At 33.5% G+C, this 14,899-nt stretch overlaps 1 protein-coding gene across 2 annotated transcripts; it reads right to left on the bottom strand.

Annotated features, from left to right (window-relative positions):
* Positions 1-2,349: 2,349 nt before the first annotated feature.
* Fancd2 lies at positions 2,350-11,820 on the bottom strand. 2 transcript variants are annotated; one of them, XM_073959704.1, is made up of 22 exons: positions 11,605-11,820; positions 11,277-11,529; positions 10,161-10,647; positions 9,957-10,098; positions 9,795-9,863; positions 9,542-9,720; positions 9,414-9,486; positions 9,190-9,353; positions 8,699-8,867; positions 8,460-8,623; positions 8,237-8,391; positions 7,851-8,052; positions 7,525-7,644; positions 6,288-6,938; positions 5,969-6,227; positions 5,623-5,803; positions 5,353-5,562; positions 3,758-3,977; positions 3,507-3,699; positions 3,290-3,439; positions 3,056-3,223; positions 2,350-2,592 (listed from the first exon to the last, which is right to left on the bottom strand). In XM_073959704.1, exons 1-22 carry the CDS (start codon positions 11,713-11,715, stop codon positions 2,440-2,442), a joined length of 4,473 nt encoding a protein of 1,490 aa, XP_073815805.1. In that variant the 5' UTR covers positions 11,716-11,820; the 3' UTR covers positions 2,350-2,439. The 2 variants fall into 2 exon arrangements, with proteins under 2 accessions (XP_073815805.1, XP_073815806.1); XM_073959705.1 differs by lacking the exon at positions 2,350-2,592 and having other exon boundaries at positions 3,044-3,223.
* Positions 11,821-14,899: the final 3,079 nt, after the last annotated feature.

The raw sequence follows: 14,899 nt of genomic DNA, 5'->3' as shown, positions 1-14,899 counted from the left end.
GTTTGAATCGTCGTGCATTTCAACGTCATTGGAATCTGGTACGACGGGAATTGTGCCAAGTTCTGGACTTTCAATTTTGAAATGTATGCAAATGTTGTGTAGTGCTGCACAAACTGCAGTTACTTTTCCACACATATCAGGAGTGTAGTGCAATTGTCTCGCGCCTAGTATGCACCGAAATCTGTTTTTTAAAACGCCAATTGTTCGCTCCACTATATTTCTTGTCTTTGAATGTACTGTGTTGAATTTACTTTCTGGGGAACCTTCATCAGCGGATCTAAATGGAGTGATTAAAAAAGGTTCTAATGGATACCCTGCATCACCTAAAGAAACGTATTAATTTTTGCTCACATTAGTATAATATATTTCTATATTTACCTAATAACCACGTATTTCTTTCACCACTTTCATAATTATCTTTCAAGTGTTGTTTCAAATCGCTTGTATTCCACACTAAAGAGTCGTGAACAGATCCCTGATGATGTGATGATATATATCTTATTCTTAACCTGTGATCACAAACCTACAAAATACAATTTTATCATTATAAATTTGTGCATTATTTATACGAAATAAAACATACCACAGTTGCATTAAGGCTATAGAAACCTTTCCGGTTCAAATATTTAAACCGTTCTTCCATTTTTGGAGCAACAATTTTGATGTGTGTCCCATCTATACATCCAATTACACCAGGAAATCCAGTTTTTTCGAAAAAATGTTCCTTAACTTCATATTTCTCATCTTCTTGAGTGGGAAAAGATATCCATTTCGGGCAGAGCTTCTTATGCATTACATCTATGCATTCGCGGAAAACATTGCTCACAGACGACTGTGAGAGGCTGACATTGTAATCGTTGCCAGCGCCTTTTTGGTAACTGCCTTCAGCAAGTATCCGCATTGTTGCTGAGAGTTTCACTACATTTGGTACACACGTCGCCCGTATCTGATCATAAAGATCGGGTTCAATTAGCTCGAGAACATATTTGAATGCATCCTTAGTAAGCCTGAAGTAACTAACAAATCTAAAAACAAAACATGAACATTTTTCCTTTTTTCATTTAAGTCATGGTATAAGTAAAGAGGTAGATTTAAATGAAAAAAATCTATAGAACCCTTGTTTTTCTTGAATTCTTAAAACTTCAAAATAAAAGCAACAAGTGGTTTGTTTACAATGTATTTTTTGAGCATTTTATAAAAAACGCGAAAAATGAATGAAGAGTTAAGTTTTCTCCACATAATCGAGTTGTGAATATGATAAACTGATTGTTTCAATGCAAATCTTACCAATTTCTTCCATACAAATGGTCTAAAAACAATTTTAAAAATCTTTGAATTCGATTGTTTTTAAAATTAGCTGTGTTCCAGAACTAAAAAGTTTTTACAATTTTTACGACTTTTACACATTTTACTCGAAAAAGCGTTCCCGTACACAAAAAAGTTGTAAAATGTTCACTTCTCTTTAAACAAAAATGGCGCTGAATGACGCTCTCTTTAAAAACTTTTTACACGACAAATTTGGTCGAGTAAAAAAATAGTAACATGGTTGCCGGCGTCTGATTGGCTGATACGCCGACTTTGACATTTGTTCCAGTTTTTTTGACGTATTTTCCATTTTTCCGTTCCCGAACTATTTCAAGAAACTTGTGTGTGACAACAAATTTTTTGCAGTTCTCTCTTTTACGAGTTTTACCATTAAAAAGTACGGGAACGAAGCTATTGTTTGGTATATTATTCAAACACCACACACACATACACAGTTTGTTTATATTGTTTTGAAGTTTTAGGCATACTCGAATGAAAAAAATTTAAATTTACATAAAGCTTTGGCTAACCTTTCTTATTAAACCATGATTTAAGTGTTTACTTACTGAGTATCAGTCATGGAAAATATGTTTGATTCTTGCCGTAACTGTTTTCGTCTTACGTTTAAATCATTCGGAGTATAATCATCCTCCTCGTCAGATATAAAATAACCCACACTTAACATTTTTATGGTTTATTAATAAATAATTGTTTTTTTATTTTAACTGACGCTATTTTTTGTTTTCTTTTTTATAACAGGGTGGCGTGTAATAGTCGAAAATGTTAATAATCTTCAACACCCTGTATTTTTGCAATCTATTACAAAACAGACGTAGTCGAAAATTTTACATAATACCAAAAATTATTGACTACGACAACGCCTACGACTACGTCTACACTTGAACGCCTACGACAACGCCAACCGTAATAAGGGTGATTATCTGCCTACCATAACTATAGTAGGTCTCCTACTATACTGGAAACTGTTTCTCAGCCTTCTATGAATTCACCATTGTATGCAAAAGTTATTGAAAAATGACTGGCTATATAGAAAAATATAAATTTATTTTACATGTATATCAAAAAAAGTCCACAATTATAACATAAATAAGTATACATTTTATAGTTGTATTTTCAAAAACATTTACTCCTTGATGAAGATTTACTGCGATCATTTCGTGAATTTTCAGTTTCATCACAACCCGTAACGGTTTCATCAACACTAACATCGTCATCGGGTATTTCTTCATCACTATCATTGGTAGAGGCTGTACTCATGGACACAGACTAAAAAATATGAGAAACAAAAGATATGATAAAAAGAAAATCCAATGCAAATATTTTAGGGAACAAGTCCAGTTTAAGGCTCCATGTTTTAATCACGACCTTGAGATTTTCACAATGGTGCCCATAATGTCTACAACAATTAGATATCGATGCCTTACATCCTCAACCTCGTATCTTAAAAAATAAAATGTTTGACGAGAGATAAAGAACGATCATTGGATATATCGGGGGTTTTGGAAAAAGTTCTAACGCAATTACTAGAAATTTGGGTACATCTAATTCCCTAATAATTGAATTTTAAACTTTTTTTTAAAACCCCGATGCATACAAAAATTAAAATTTTTTACCTCCCTTAAAAAAAATTATTTTTTAAGATACGAGGTTAAGAATGTTATGCATCGATATGTCAAAAAAAAAAACTGCGACCGGACCTTAAACTGAACTTCAGTTTTCAACTACTTACCGGTGTTACCAAGTCATCACCATGTATGTCCTTGTTTTTCAAATTACCCATAGTAAAGACAGAAGCACATTTGTTGGCCGTTAGCAAGGCCTTGACACGGAATACATAATTCTCCACAGTTTCACGTAAAAATGGTATTTGACTGACAATGGCGGTGTTTTTAATGGCCTAAGCGAAGAAGAATATGTTCCATACCACATAAAAAATTTAAAAAATACAACAACAAACTCTCACCTTAGAATGACAACATAAATGATGTAAATATCGGGTAGTTATTTGCATGGTCTTTATCAATTCACAAACACGATCAGGATTTTGTCTTAGATATTTTTCAAATACCGGCAGGCCATGTTGCAGGACAAGTTTTAAATATAAATGAGAGTACTGAAATAATTACAAAATAAGAATATGAAATATTAGAGCTTTTTAAAACGTGGTAGCTCATCTTTACCTTTACAAATATTTGAAAATTGCGTGGTATATCCAAACCTTGCACAATTTCCAAAAGCATATTCAGTAACTTACTACTCGATTCCCAAAACTCAAGTTTATCATTTGTTTTCAAAGCGTTAACGGTGATTTTGTCATTTAACGATGTAATGAGAATTTCACATAGGCCACGGAAAAACAAAGGAAAATTGGCTCTGCATAAATAAAATTTGTTAAAAAATATGTTTTTTTCTTTTTTTAATAGAATCTCACTTTTTAAAGTTGGGAAATGATTTTAAAGATGTATCCTTGCCATTTAAATGTTTACACTCATCACTAACAGCACGTAATATTTCTCGCTGTCGCTTGAAATCGGAATCGCGCAAGAAACCCTTTACCAACTCATCCAAATAGACATTACACTGCGCACCCTTTTCCAACAATCCTTCGTAGTTAAACCATTTGCGACATAACAGAGTTCGACATAGGGAACCTAAAACGAAAAATTGGAGTAGCTATGATGTAATAACGAATGTTCTAACAAGTGCAAGAGCATAATTGTAATCAAAATAATTATATCTCCTATACAGTTTTTAGTTCATTAATTGTTTTAACAAATTGTGGATAATTACAGTAATATAGTGTTTGCTCCCGACACTAACAATAGCGAATAGAGTTTTATCTATATATGTTGTAGTGGACTTAAAACTAGGTCTTACAACTAATAAAATGAATAAATATTAACGTAATCATGTGCAAACAAGCGAGTGTTTTAGAATAGTAGAGTCCCAAACAACAAAAACTCTAATCGGAATTTGTTTTGCCAGATACAGCTTCGGTTTTATGGCCTCATCTGAACATGGCTTTTCCAAGTTCTTAGCTATTGTCGTCCCTACAATTTGGATCGAAATCTCAATGGTTTGGCTATTATGGCCAAAATAAAAGAAAAAACTTGACATTTTCGACTATGAAAACGAAGTTTTTTCTAAGTATCATGTTCAGAGATATTGTAGCACGAGACAGTAGCTACAACAATAATTTTAAAAATAACTCAGAATTTCAAATAGTTTACGAAATTTGAGGCCAAGAAAATTTGCAAATTTTTAAAAAAAGAAAAAAACTTCAAGTCGAAATGTGGAAGCTAAATTTTCACGGTAACAAATAGTCTAATTCCAATTCCAAGAATCAAAAACGCAAAACGACCCTGAACATGTTCAAATCGCCACACTCTAATACATATAATAATTAATATCTCTTTATACCCTCAGCATTTATGCTAACGAGGGTATATACACTTTCATGCGGGCAAAATGTGCCTCATCGAAATAATGGTTTTAGACCCTAAGTATGTTTTGGACGAAATGTGTTTCACACAATTTGGGGTCGATTGAGCAATGTCCGTCCGTCTGTCTGTCTGGCTGGCTGGAGCGCACGATAACTCTCGAACGGATGAACCGATTCGGTTCAAATTTTGGCTTTCATAATATTTTGCCCAAACTTAGTTTAAGTTCGAAGATGGGCTATATCGGCCCACTCCTTCCGTTACATCCCCCACAAAAGTTACAAAATGTTCCAAAAATTTGTGCGCATGATAACTCTTGAAGGAAGTAACCGAGTTGGTCCATACTTTGCCCATCGTAAAATGTGTACCAGACTTAGATAATGTTTCAATATAGACTCAATATCTCCTCCGCAAAACTTTTGATCTCTAATCCTAATGAACATTTTTGTCGGGTCAAATTCCCATAATTTTTAAAAACCCCTAAATACATACGTTTTTTGGGAAAAAAAATTGTTTCAATATATGCAGACTGAGAGTATATCTCTGTCGGCAAAGCCGACTGATACTTTTTTACTTGTTTACTTACGTATTTCATGCAATTGTTTCTGTTTGGCTTCTTTGTCGGATAGAACATTAAGATTGATCATCAATTGATAAAGATAAACAGCGGATTTTAAATCGACCACCGATGATTCATAGCTCATAAAAACTGTGAAGACTTCAGCTGTTATAATACCCACAGATTTCGTTTTTAAACTTTGTGCTTTTTTACGTTCCAAACATACCAAAAGAGATTCTACAAGGGAAAAATACACGTTGAAAGGAAGGTTCATACATTCGAAGGAGATTTCCTTACCTTTCAATTTGTTAATACGTTGTTCACTAACAAACCATTCGGACCACGAGAAATATGCCACCAATAAACGTAAACATAAACCAAAACAAACTTTAAGGAGATTAAATTCATCGGTAAACAAATCTGCATGACTATAAACGCGCTGAACTTCTTCCAATTTGGAATTGATGGCATCGGAGAGCTGGAAATTGGGAGAAATTAAAATGTTCAAAAATATTACTAGAAATAATCATAATACAATCATATTGGACAGTACTCTATAGCCCCGTTGGGAGCTATAATCTATCTATCTTTGAAACCGGTTATGGCACTATGGGCTAGATTATAAATAAATTAAATTACTCACTATTTTCATATCATTGCTGATGATGTAAATAAATTCTGAAAGATCGCACATAAAATGCCCCGGCTTGGCAATATATTGCAGCGATTGTTCCGTTTGGAATTTTTGTATACCAACTACAGATTCCAATTTACTGACAATATCTGTAAGAATAAAACGTAACTCCAAGAGGCCCATTGCGCTGCCAAGACTCTCCGCAGGCAGGGGATATTTGATGTTAAGTTTTTCTTTTAACACCAATATTATGTTGGTATCCATTTGTCTAAAATCAAGAATGGAGTCAATCAAAAATTAACATACAAAAACAACAAAATTCCCATACCTGTAAATTTCCTTGGGTCCATAGAGATTCTCAAAATTATTCCTTGAAGATGTTTTGGTTTTATTAGCACCTGCTAATTTAGTTATGTCAACATGGCGTGTTGTTGTATCATTTACATTTGTTTCGTCCATATTCATTGTTTCATTATCCGCCACTTTGGTTTTATTGCTTCCCTTCTTATTTGCTGTAGTACCTGCTGCTGCAGGACGACCTCGACCTGTGCCACCACCACCACTTCCATGTTTATTATTCAAATTTATACCATCACTTATAAATTGACATTGTGGTGGAATATAATCAGGTGGAGCCTTTTGTAGCAAAAGTCTTATTTTCTCCTCAACGCTTATAAGTTCGGCCAAACGTTGAAGGACTTTTTTCCTTATCATATCTTCACGTTGTGTTGCAAACGAACTCACCGTCTCTCGCATCCAATTGACACAATGAAAATACATATCGAGTATTTTCTTTTGCATTGCTTCATCGTAATCGTAAAATATGGCATCCAGATTTGGATCATCAAAGAAACTGGGTAGTATAATGGCACAACCTAAGAGGGCGTTGATAATTTCTAAACTCCCCTCATAGCGTTGCATATGAAGAACGCGTACCAAATTGAATAGAGGTGATAGTACCAATATCGAAGAATTAGCTCTGAAAGTAAGAATTTTATTTTTTTTATTTCATTACTTTGCAATCTAAGCAATATTCAATGGTCAATTCAAAAATAATTACAAAGAATCTACCTTACATCATAGCTACTCTATTGAAGTTTAGGGGCAATAACAGACTATCCCCTTTCAAACTTATCTATGTATATTTTTAACGAATTGAGAACACCCAAACCAGAACCTGAAATTGGGATAATTGCATAAAATGGACGAATAAGCTTTGTTACCATAATACTAATTAAATACAAATATGAAGAATTCTTATTTTTGTGAGGTACCCTTATAAGGTCCGGGACTATATATCAAGAAAAATTTTATGAAAGTTGTTGTTGTTGTAACATATACTCGACTCGACATTATTTCTGGATGAGTAACTCAAGCCAAATGCTTATTTAAAAAGTTACAACATTTCACTTTCTTTTCAACATCCCAAAGGTTTATATAAATTTTCATAGCTCTATTAACGTCTTCATATATTTTATGTAATTGCGCTTTCTAAACTCGGATTCGTACCTTATTGATATATGTAGGTATTTCACAATTGACTTAAAATGTAATGATGTACTTACTCATTACTGGGTTTCAGGACTAATTCACCAATATTTATGGCAATCTGTGGTAATTCACTCTCTTCGGTATTTGCATCTAATGGGGTATTTATACATTTCGCATAAATTAAATTGATACCTCTGTAAAAAAGTCAATTATATTCTAAATATATTAAAATAAAGGTCGAAGTACTAAATAACCAAAAATCGTTATGTTAAAATTATTTTTTAATATTAATTTAAAATTATTAATTAAAAAAAATTAATGGTTAAGTAGCCATTGCTATATTTTATTTACAATATATTTACTACAATTGAATTGTAGCAAATAATTATTCTTTACTTACTGTATAGGTTCAGGATTGTGTTCAGCTACAAAACTATTTTGAAAATAATATGTCATTAATTCGCATAACCATATAACAAATGGTATATCCAATTGTAAACCATTTGCACGATCATCTCCGCCAGCGGAGCATACATTTGCCAATTCATCATAGAATAATGCCACACATTCAGGGGAGTTCATGGTCGAGGATTGTATACGAACTATATTAAAAACAAATGTTACAAAAAATTAGCCACCATTTTTATAGTCTGTATAAAATTATTATATACTTTACTTAAAATTTTGCAGATATTCGACCATTAGGATAAATAGAAAAAATAGGTTTAACAAATATTTGTTTAAGAAATTAATCGTTTCCAAAACATATTATATAGTATAACTTACCCATATAATTCGCTGCAATTTTACCTCTACCATCTGGCAAATCACTAACTGTATTAAACGTTGTTTCAAAATCGTCGGCCTGTATTACAGATTGTTCAACACGCGCTATACAATCGATTAATTGTACAGCACTTATAATGCCTTGCTTTTTAACACTAATAAATAAAATATTAACGGTTTTGAAAACCAAAGTAAAATTACATTAAAAAAAATAACCACTTACGAATTATTTCGGTTAATTATTTGTTTTTTAATTAACATATCTATTTGATCTTGCAATGTGGTACATTCATCCAATGTAGGCGCAGGATAAGCTATAGACGATAATAGCTCCATGACAATACGTGTCTGAGACAATGACATTTCATGGATATGATCTAAAAATGGCTAGAGGTGTATAAAGAAAATAGAAAAAAGGGTAATTGTTAATCTTCCTCATAAAGGAATTGTAATTGTATTTACCAGCAGTAACATGCCCCAGTTGTGTATAATTTTTGGATATAATTGCCATAAATCGCGTAACATTCTTAGAGCAAAATTGGTGGTATTTTGATTTGACTTCTCACATGTTAATTCCAATAGCTTTTTTAATACAAGTTTCTGAACAGATTCAGATATGTCGAAAAATGAGCTGAGAAAAAATAAGAAAAATACAAGATTGATCGAATTTAGAAATTATGTATAATTATAAACCGGCCTTTGGGAAAATAGCTTATGCGAAAAACAAAACAAAAAAAACATGACAAAGCATATTTCACTCCCTAATACCAAACGTTGACATGACTTTATTGGCGGCAGCTTGAATCAAAAAGTATCTTCACATTGGACCTAACCCTGAACAACCCGGAAGGTAATTAAGTCCATTCATACATAATTATTCTTAGTCTAGGTTGCGGAGCGCACCGAAACCAGTTAATTTATAAAATAAAAAAAATAAAATTTGTTGTACCTACCCACACGATGCCCTGGCGAAATCGACAACCGATTTATGTTTATCCCTTAGAAAACCGTTAATAATTTGCATTAAAATGTGCCAATGATTTTCCAACATGGGTGCATATTTGTTGCGTATCTCTTGTACCACTGATGTTGATATTTGACGTATATGGCGACGTAACTTGAATAAAAGGAATTGGCTATTGAATAAGTAATTCATTAAACTAAAAGTTATACTCACAATATTTTCTATATACAACGAATTATCTTCTCGTATGTGTATTAGCAGCAACATAATAATAAAGTCTATTGCTCTGTAAGAAAAGATTCAGATTAATTCACTCAAAAAATAACATGATTGGTACTTACTTAAAATTACAAGACTTTAGGGAGGCAATAGTCTTTTGCCATATGGAATAGAATTTCTTGGAACGTGTAAATCCCTGTTCGATGTAACTAAATAATTCCAATTGTAGTTGTTTGTCATTGGCCAATGTTGTTGCATCGTTTTCATTCCAGGTGAGAATTTCACGTAAAGTATTTACAAGCTGTGGATATTCAAATATAAAATACAAATGTATTATTTTCACTCCCAAGTGTTGGATCGAAAATTAAAACATACCTCTTTCATGTTATCCTCATTGTCTTCAGCAAGAACTTTCAGCAGAAATTTTACAAGAAGAGGAAGTGTCTAAATTTAAACAAACAAAAAAAGTTTGGAAATTTTTAAAATATGTAATATGTATGTTGTGAAAAAATGTTGATTTATATATGTATGACAAACCTTTTTGGGACACTGGCCATCCTTTATAAATGCCAAAATCTTTGCTCTCAGTTTTTCTTGTAAATTAGATGATAGATTTAAATTGGTCAATGTTTGAATATTAACAGTTGTAAAGAGTTCCGAACTGTCGGCCATGTTATTACTAAAACACAAAATATAGGTACCTATAATTAAATTACTACACCACAAATTTTCCATACTTACATTAACAATTCAGCAAATTCATCATGTTTATTAGGTGCAAGGATTATTTCTGCACTTGATATAATATCCCATTTTGAACGATCCAATGCTTTGTCAAATATATTTTTAATACGTTCATAGATTATATCACTATGGGTACAGGCCACATATTGCAGTTGGGCCAACATTAACGGTAGCAAAGGTACATTTATTGAAGAAGTAAAAACTGTCCTTTCACATGCAGTTTTTTCGATTTTATCCAGTAGTAAATCCAAAACACGATCACGTAAACTTTCAATCATAAAGAAGTTAACTACCATACTGTGTTGTGATTGATAAATACTATCCTCGCCCGGTATGCTAATGGTACAGCCGGTTAGCAACTTTAATGCAAATTTAGACCATGAATCACGAAGACCATTTCTAAACATTTCATAATTATCTTTGAAATTTTGATTTTTATCCAGTAAATCTCGCAGTTTGCTCACGAACGCAACATGATCACAAGCTGTAAAGTAAAAAACATTTAATTATAATATTTAAAATTAGGAATTCCTTTCCTTTAGGGTGCACCTGGCGGAAACATTCGCCATTTTCACCACCTGTAGCTCTTTCGGTCCTGATTCCAATGGTGTATAACTTTTATCCCGAAATTGTATACTTCCCAAGATATAGGCCTCGAAAGTATCTTAAAAACACTAACTTGGCCTAAAGTTAAACATATTTACTAAACTCGACAGGTAAGTCTTGTCCCCCCTGAACAATATGTTTTGGGAAAGTCCATACTTCCCGCGAAATAGGTAATTTTTAAAGACTTTTTTAAGACTTTTTCCTCTGGACAGGTGCAAATCTCGGGATAGCGAGTGTTCGGAGGGTCAAGACATACCTGTAATAAACAATCTTGTCACGATTTGAGTTTAGTAAATGCGTTTAACTTAAATTCTAGTTGGGTTTTTTGCGGAAATTTCGAGCCCTATATCTCGGGAAGTATGCATTTCCGGTACAAAATTTATACACCGTTTCAATCAGGACCGGAATGGCTTACAAGTGGTGAAAATGCCAAATTTCTCCTCCGGGTCTATTCTAAAGGAAAGATAAGCCAAACTTAGTATCATTTTCTTTAAAGTTTTAATTTACACAACACAAAATTTTCTCCCTCATCCAGTTGTACACCGGCTTTCATTAGAACCAGTTCGAAATAAGTATTTGGCGGTCTCTGTGAACTATTCAAACGTGACTGCGTCCTCCCCAGAGTAGCTGCTATTGTACTCCGTTGTGACAAATATCTTTGAGTGGGCTCTTGGGAACACGGTATATTCTCTTCACTGCTTTGCATTTCTTCAACATTGCGAACATCATTGTTGGTTTTATCATTATCAGTTTGAAGTCGCTGTTCAAAACAAATATAATGAAATGAAGACAAGACAATACAATCTACGCGCGCCTTGTTTATAAATATAATTACCGGTATTTTAATTGTGGTATTCTCGTCAATTGTATTAAGACCCCTTTTGCCTTCGTTTGAATCTGTACTTTTCGTCCTGTTCGCCTTTCCAAATTTCCTATTGCGGTACATTTTCGTTTGCTTAAATTATTAAATGTATTGATTATTTATCAATTGCAATTTTTTGTTTTGTTTTTGTGGCGGAACAGATTATCGGCGTTACACTAAAGTTGGGTTGACTCAGTTTTTGTGAAAAACATTGTCCATACCCTGTAGGAAATGTCAATAGTGAATCTATACTGACTTACTACTGACATTGTCAACAGTATTACTGACAAACTGTAGACAACTAATGTAATTTCCTATAGACATTGTGTATGAACGTGTCATTCGAAAGTCAGTACTGACATTGGAACTAGTATGTCAGTAGTAAGTCAGTAGTTCCTGAGGAACCATTTGTTGACATTGGAGCATGGTAGAACAAGAAAAGGTAGCAGCAATACCCAGCTGACTGAACTGGGTTGTAGTGGTAGTGTCAAATTCCATTCGACATTTTATGTATTTATTTCTATGTTCGATGTATATTAGGGATATATATTTTTCAAGAACAAATTTATTCATCAGAAAAAAAAAACTATTTCCCATAAAGACGGCTTCATATCATTGACATGTAACCTCCTCCAGGTCCGAACGACATGCCGCACACTAAAACACCGCTTATAGAGGCGGTACAATATTTTTTAATATGTGTGGTATTTTGTTAAACTTGAAAAGAATAAAGCCCTAATAAACATGTGCTTTTTTGTTTTCAAAAGCAAATGATTGAAACATCTTCTCTTTTTTTCAATGAATTACCAGCGACCCGAAACATTTTTACAAGTATTCTACTTTCTGTGAGAAATTATGCATTTAGTGGAATGATATGGAAACATTCAAATTGAAAATCTAACGAGTTTTCATTCATGTTTTCCAAAATATTCAATCAAATGTGAAAAATTATTAGTTTTTTAAATTCCAATAATTTATAGACATTTCCTTGTTTTGTTTACATTTACGTTGACACTAACGTTTACAAACAAAAACAAATTCCTTTGTGGTTGTTGTTCGAGTTGTATTTGTTGTAGTATTAACTTTACCTTGTATTTGTTCTACCATGACATTGGAGGTAGTGAGTCAGTATAGACATTGGAGGTAGTGAGTCAGTAGAGACATTGGAGGTAGTGAGTCAGTAGAGACATTGGAGGTAGTGAGTCAATAGTTCATAAAGGGTCATATGGAGACTTTGGTACCAGACTTTCCTTACTAAGTTTTTTGGCTTATATGAACTTTTTATAGATTAAAAAGCTATATGTTACGTTTAATAAGACGATGATCTTACACTTTTGTTTAAATAGTATATTTTATTAAAGAAAAATACATATTATTGAAAATGCTAAAAAGATTCCACATAAGTTCAAAATAAAGCCAATGTTTTCGAGGCTGGCTAAACATTTGAATATTAAAATAATAACAAAATCATCTTCATTGTCAGAAATATCATCGCCTTTTATTTTCTTGGCCATAAGACTTGGTGCGACTTGTCTGCTCAAAATATATTGCTTCTTCTGCTGCACTTAACCTTTTATCATGCTATTCGCTGAATGTTAATATAACATCTAGGAATTGAAAAGAAGAAACATGTATAAAAAAACAAAATGTCCTTAAATTTGCTTACCTATTACAGCTGTATAAACAGTGGACATTATAACTCATTATTATGTCGTGTTCAAATATGTATATTGGGTTCAGCATTGCCAGCAAGACGAGACATTACATTCGCCAGGCTCCACAATCTTCTCTAAAGAATCCACAAAATGTCTAATTGTCGAAGTTTCACCACACATGTTGTCAGCCGCCTCAGAATTTTTATTTTCATAATTGTCCATTTTTTCACTTGTCTTTTATAACTTCTTTTAGTCATACTTGTTATTAAAAGCCGAACACACGTTAATTTCGCGATATTTTATTGATTTTTCACAAAAACACACACACTCGATGTGTTGAGCGTCGCGGTACAACAACCACATGAAAAAAGTGTAAGTGATGCCAAGTTTTTTGAAAAACAACAATGTGGCTGACGCATTAACGTTAAACATAAAGCCCTCGGCATATACGGTCCGTTTAAGCGCTCGGCACATACGGTGCGTTGAGCGTCGCGCTACAAGAACCACATGAAAAATGTGTAAGTGCTGCCAAGTTTTTTGAAAAACAACAATGTGGCTGACCCATTAAGCTGAAAACACATACAACGTTTGAGTAAAGTTTTGTGTCATATCTGGTAGAAGAATAATGAAAAATTTAAACTTGGCAGCACTTTGCCTTTTATTCATCTACCAGAAATGCCACAACACTTTACTCAAACGTTGGATGTGTTTACAGCTTTAAAGTTAAGCGCTCGGCACATACGGTACGTTGAGCGTTGCGTTACAACAACTACATGAAAAAAGTGTAAGTGAAGCCAAGTTTTTTGAAAAACAACAATATGGCTGCGCATTAAGCGCTCGGCACATACGGTGCGTTCTGCGTTGCGTTACAACAACCACATGAAAAATGTGTAAGTGAAGCCAAGTTTTTTGAAAAACAACAACATGGCTGACGCATTAAAGTTAAACATAATTTAACTGTTTTGGGACAACGCGTGTCGCAACGTGTCACTAAACGGACCGTATGTGCCGAGGGCTTTAAAGTTAAACATAATTTCACTGTTTTGGGACAACGCGTGTCCCAACGTGTCACTAAACGGACCGTATGTGCCGATCGCTTTAATGGGAGTACACACTATCATTCAAAACTGACAGTCAACGTACTTTTTGGACGTTTTTCCGACAAATAAAAACTTTTATTTAGCTAAAAACGTTTGAAATACAATATATACGGTATTATTTAGAGATTACAAGACATTTTTCAGTTATGGGCCAAATACATACGGTCCGTTGTGCGACGCGTTGCGCGTTGAAAACAACAACCACATGAAAAATGTGTAAGTGATGCCAAGTTTGTTCTTGAAGTTTTCATGTGGTTGTTGTTACGCGACGCTCAAAGCGCCGTATGTGCCGGGGCCTTTAGGGTTTGATATTCACGAAATAGACCTCGATGACTGTCAGTTTTGCTTGTCAATGTGTACTATACTTTAAACATAATTTAACTGTTTTGGGACAACGCGTGTCCCAACGTGTCACTAAACGGACCGTATGTGCCGAGCGCTTTAGTGACACGTTTGGACATGCGTTGTCCCAAAACAGTTAAATTATGTTTAACTTTAATTCGTCAACCATAT

The sequence above is a fragment of the Musca autumnalis genome, unplaced genomic scaffold, assembly GCF_047663935.1.
Source record: "Musca autumnalis isolate F117 unplaced genomic scaffold, ASM4766393v1 scaffold_1, whole genome shotgun sequence".
In the NCBI taxonomy this organism is placed as follows: domain Eukaryota; kingdom Metazoa; phylum Arthropoda; class Insecta; order Diptera; family Muscidae; genus Musca; species Musca autumnalis.
The sequence above is the reverse complement of the archived record's forward strand: the minus strand, read 5'-3'. Positions and strand labels throughout refer to the sequence as shown.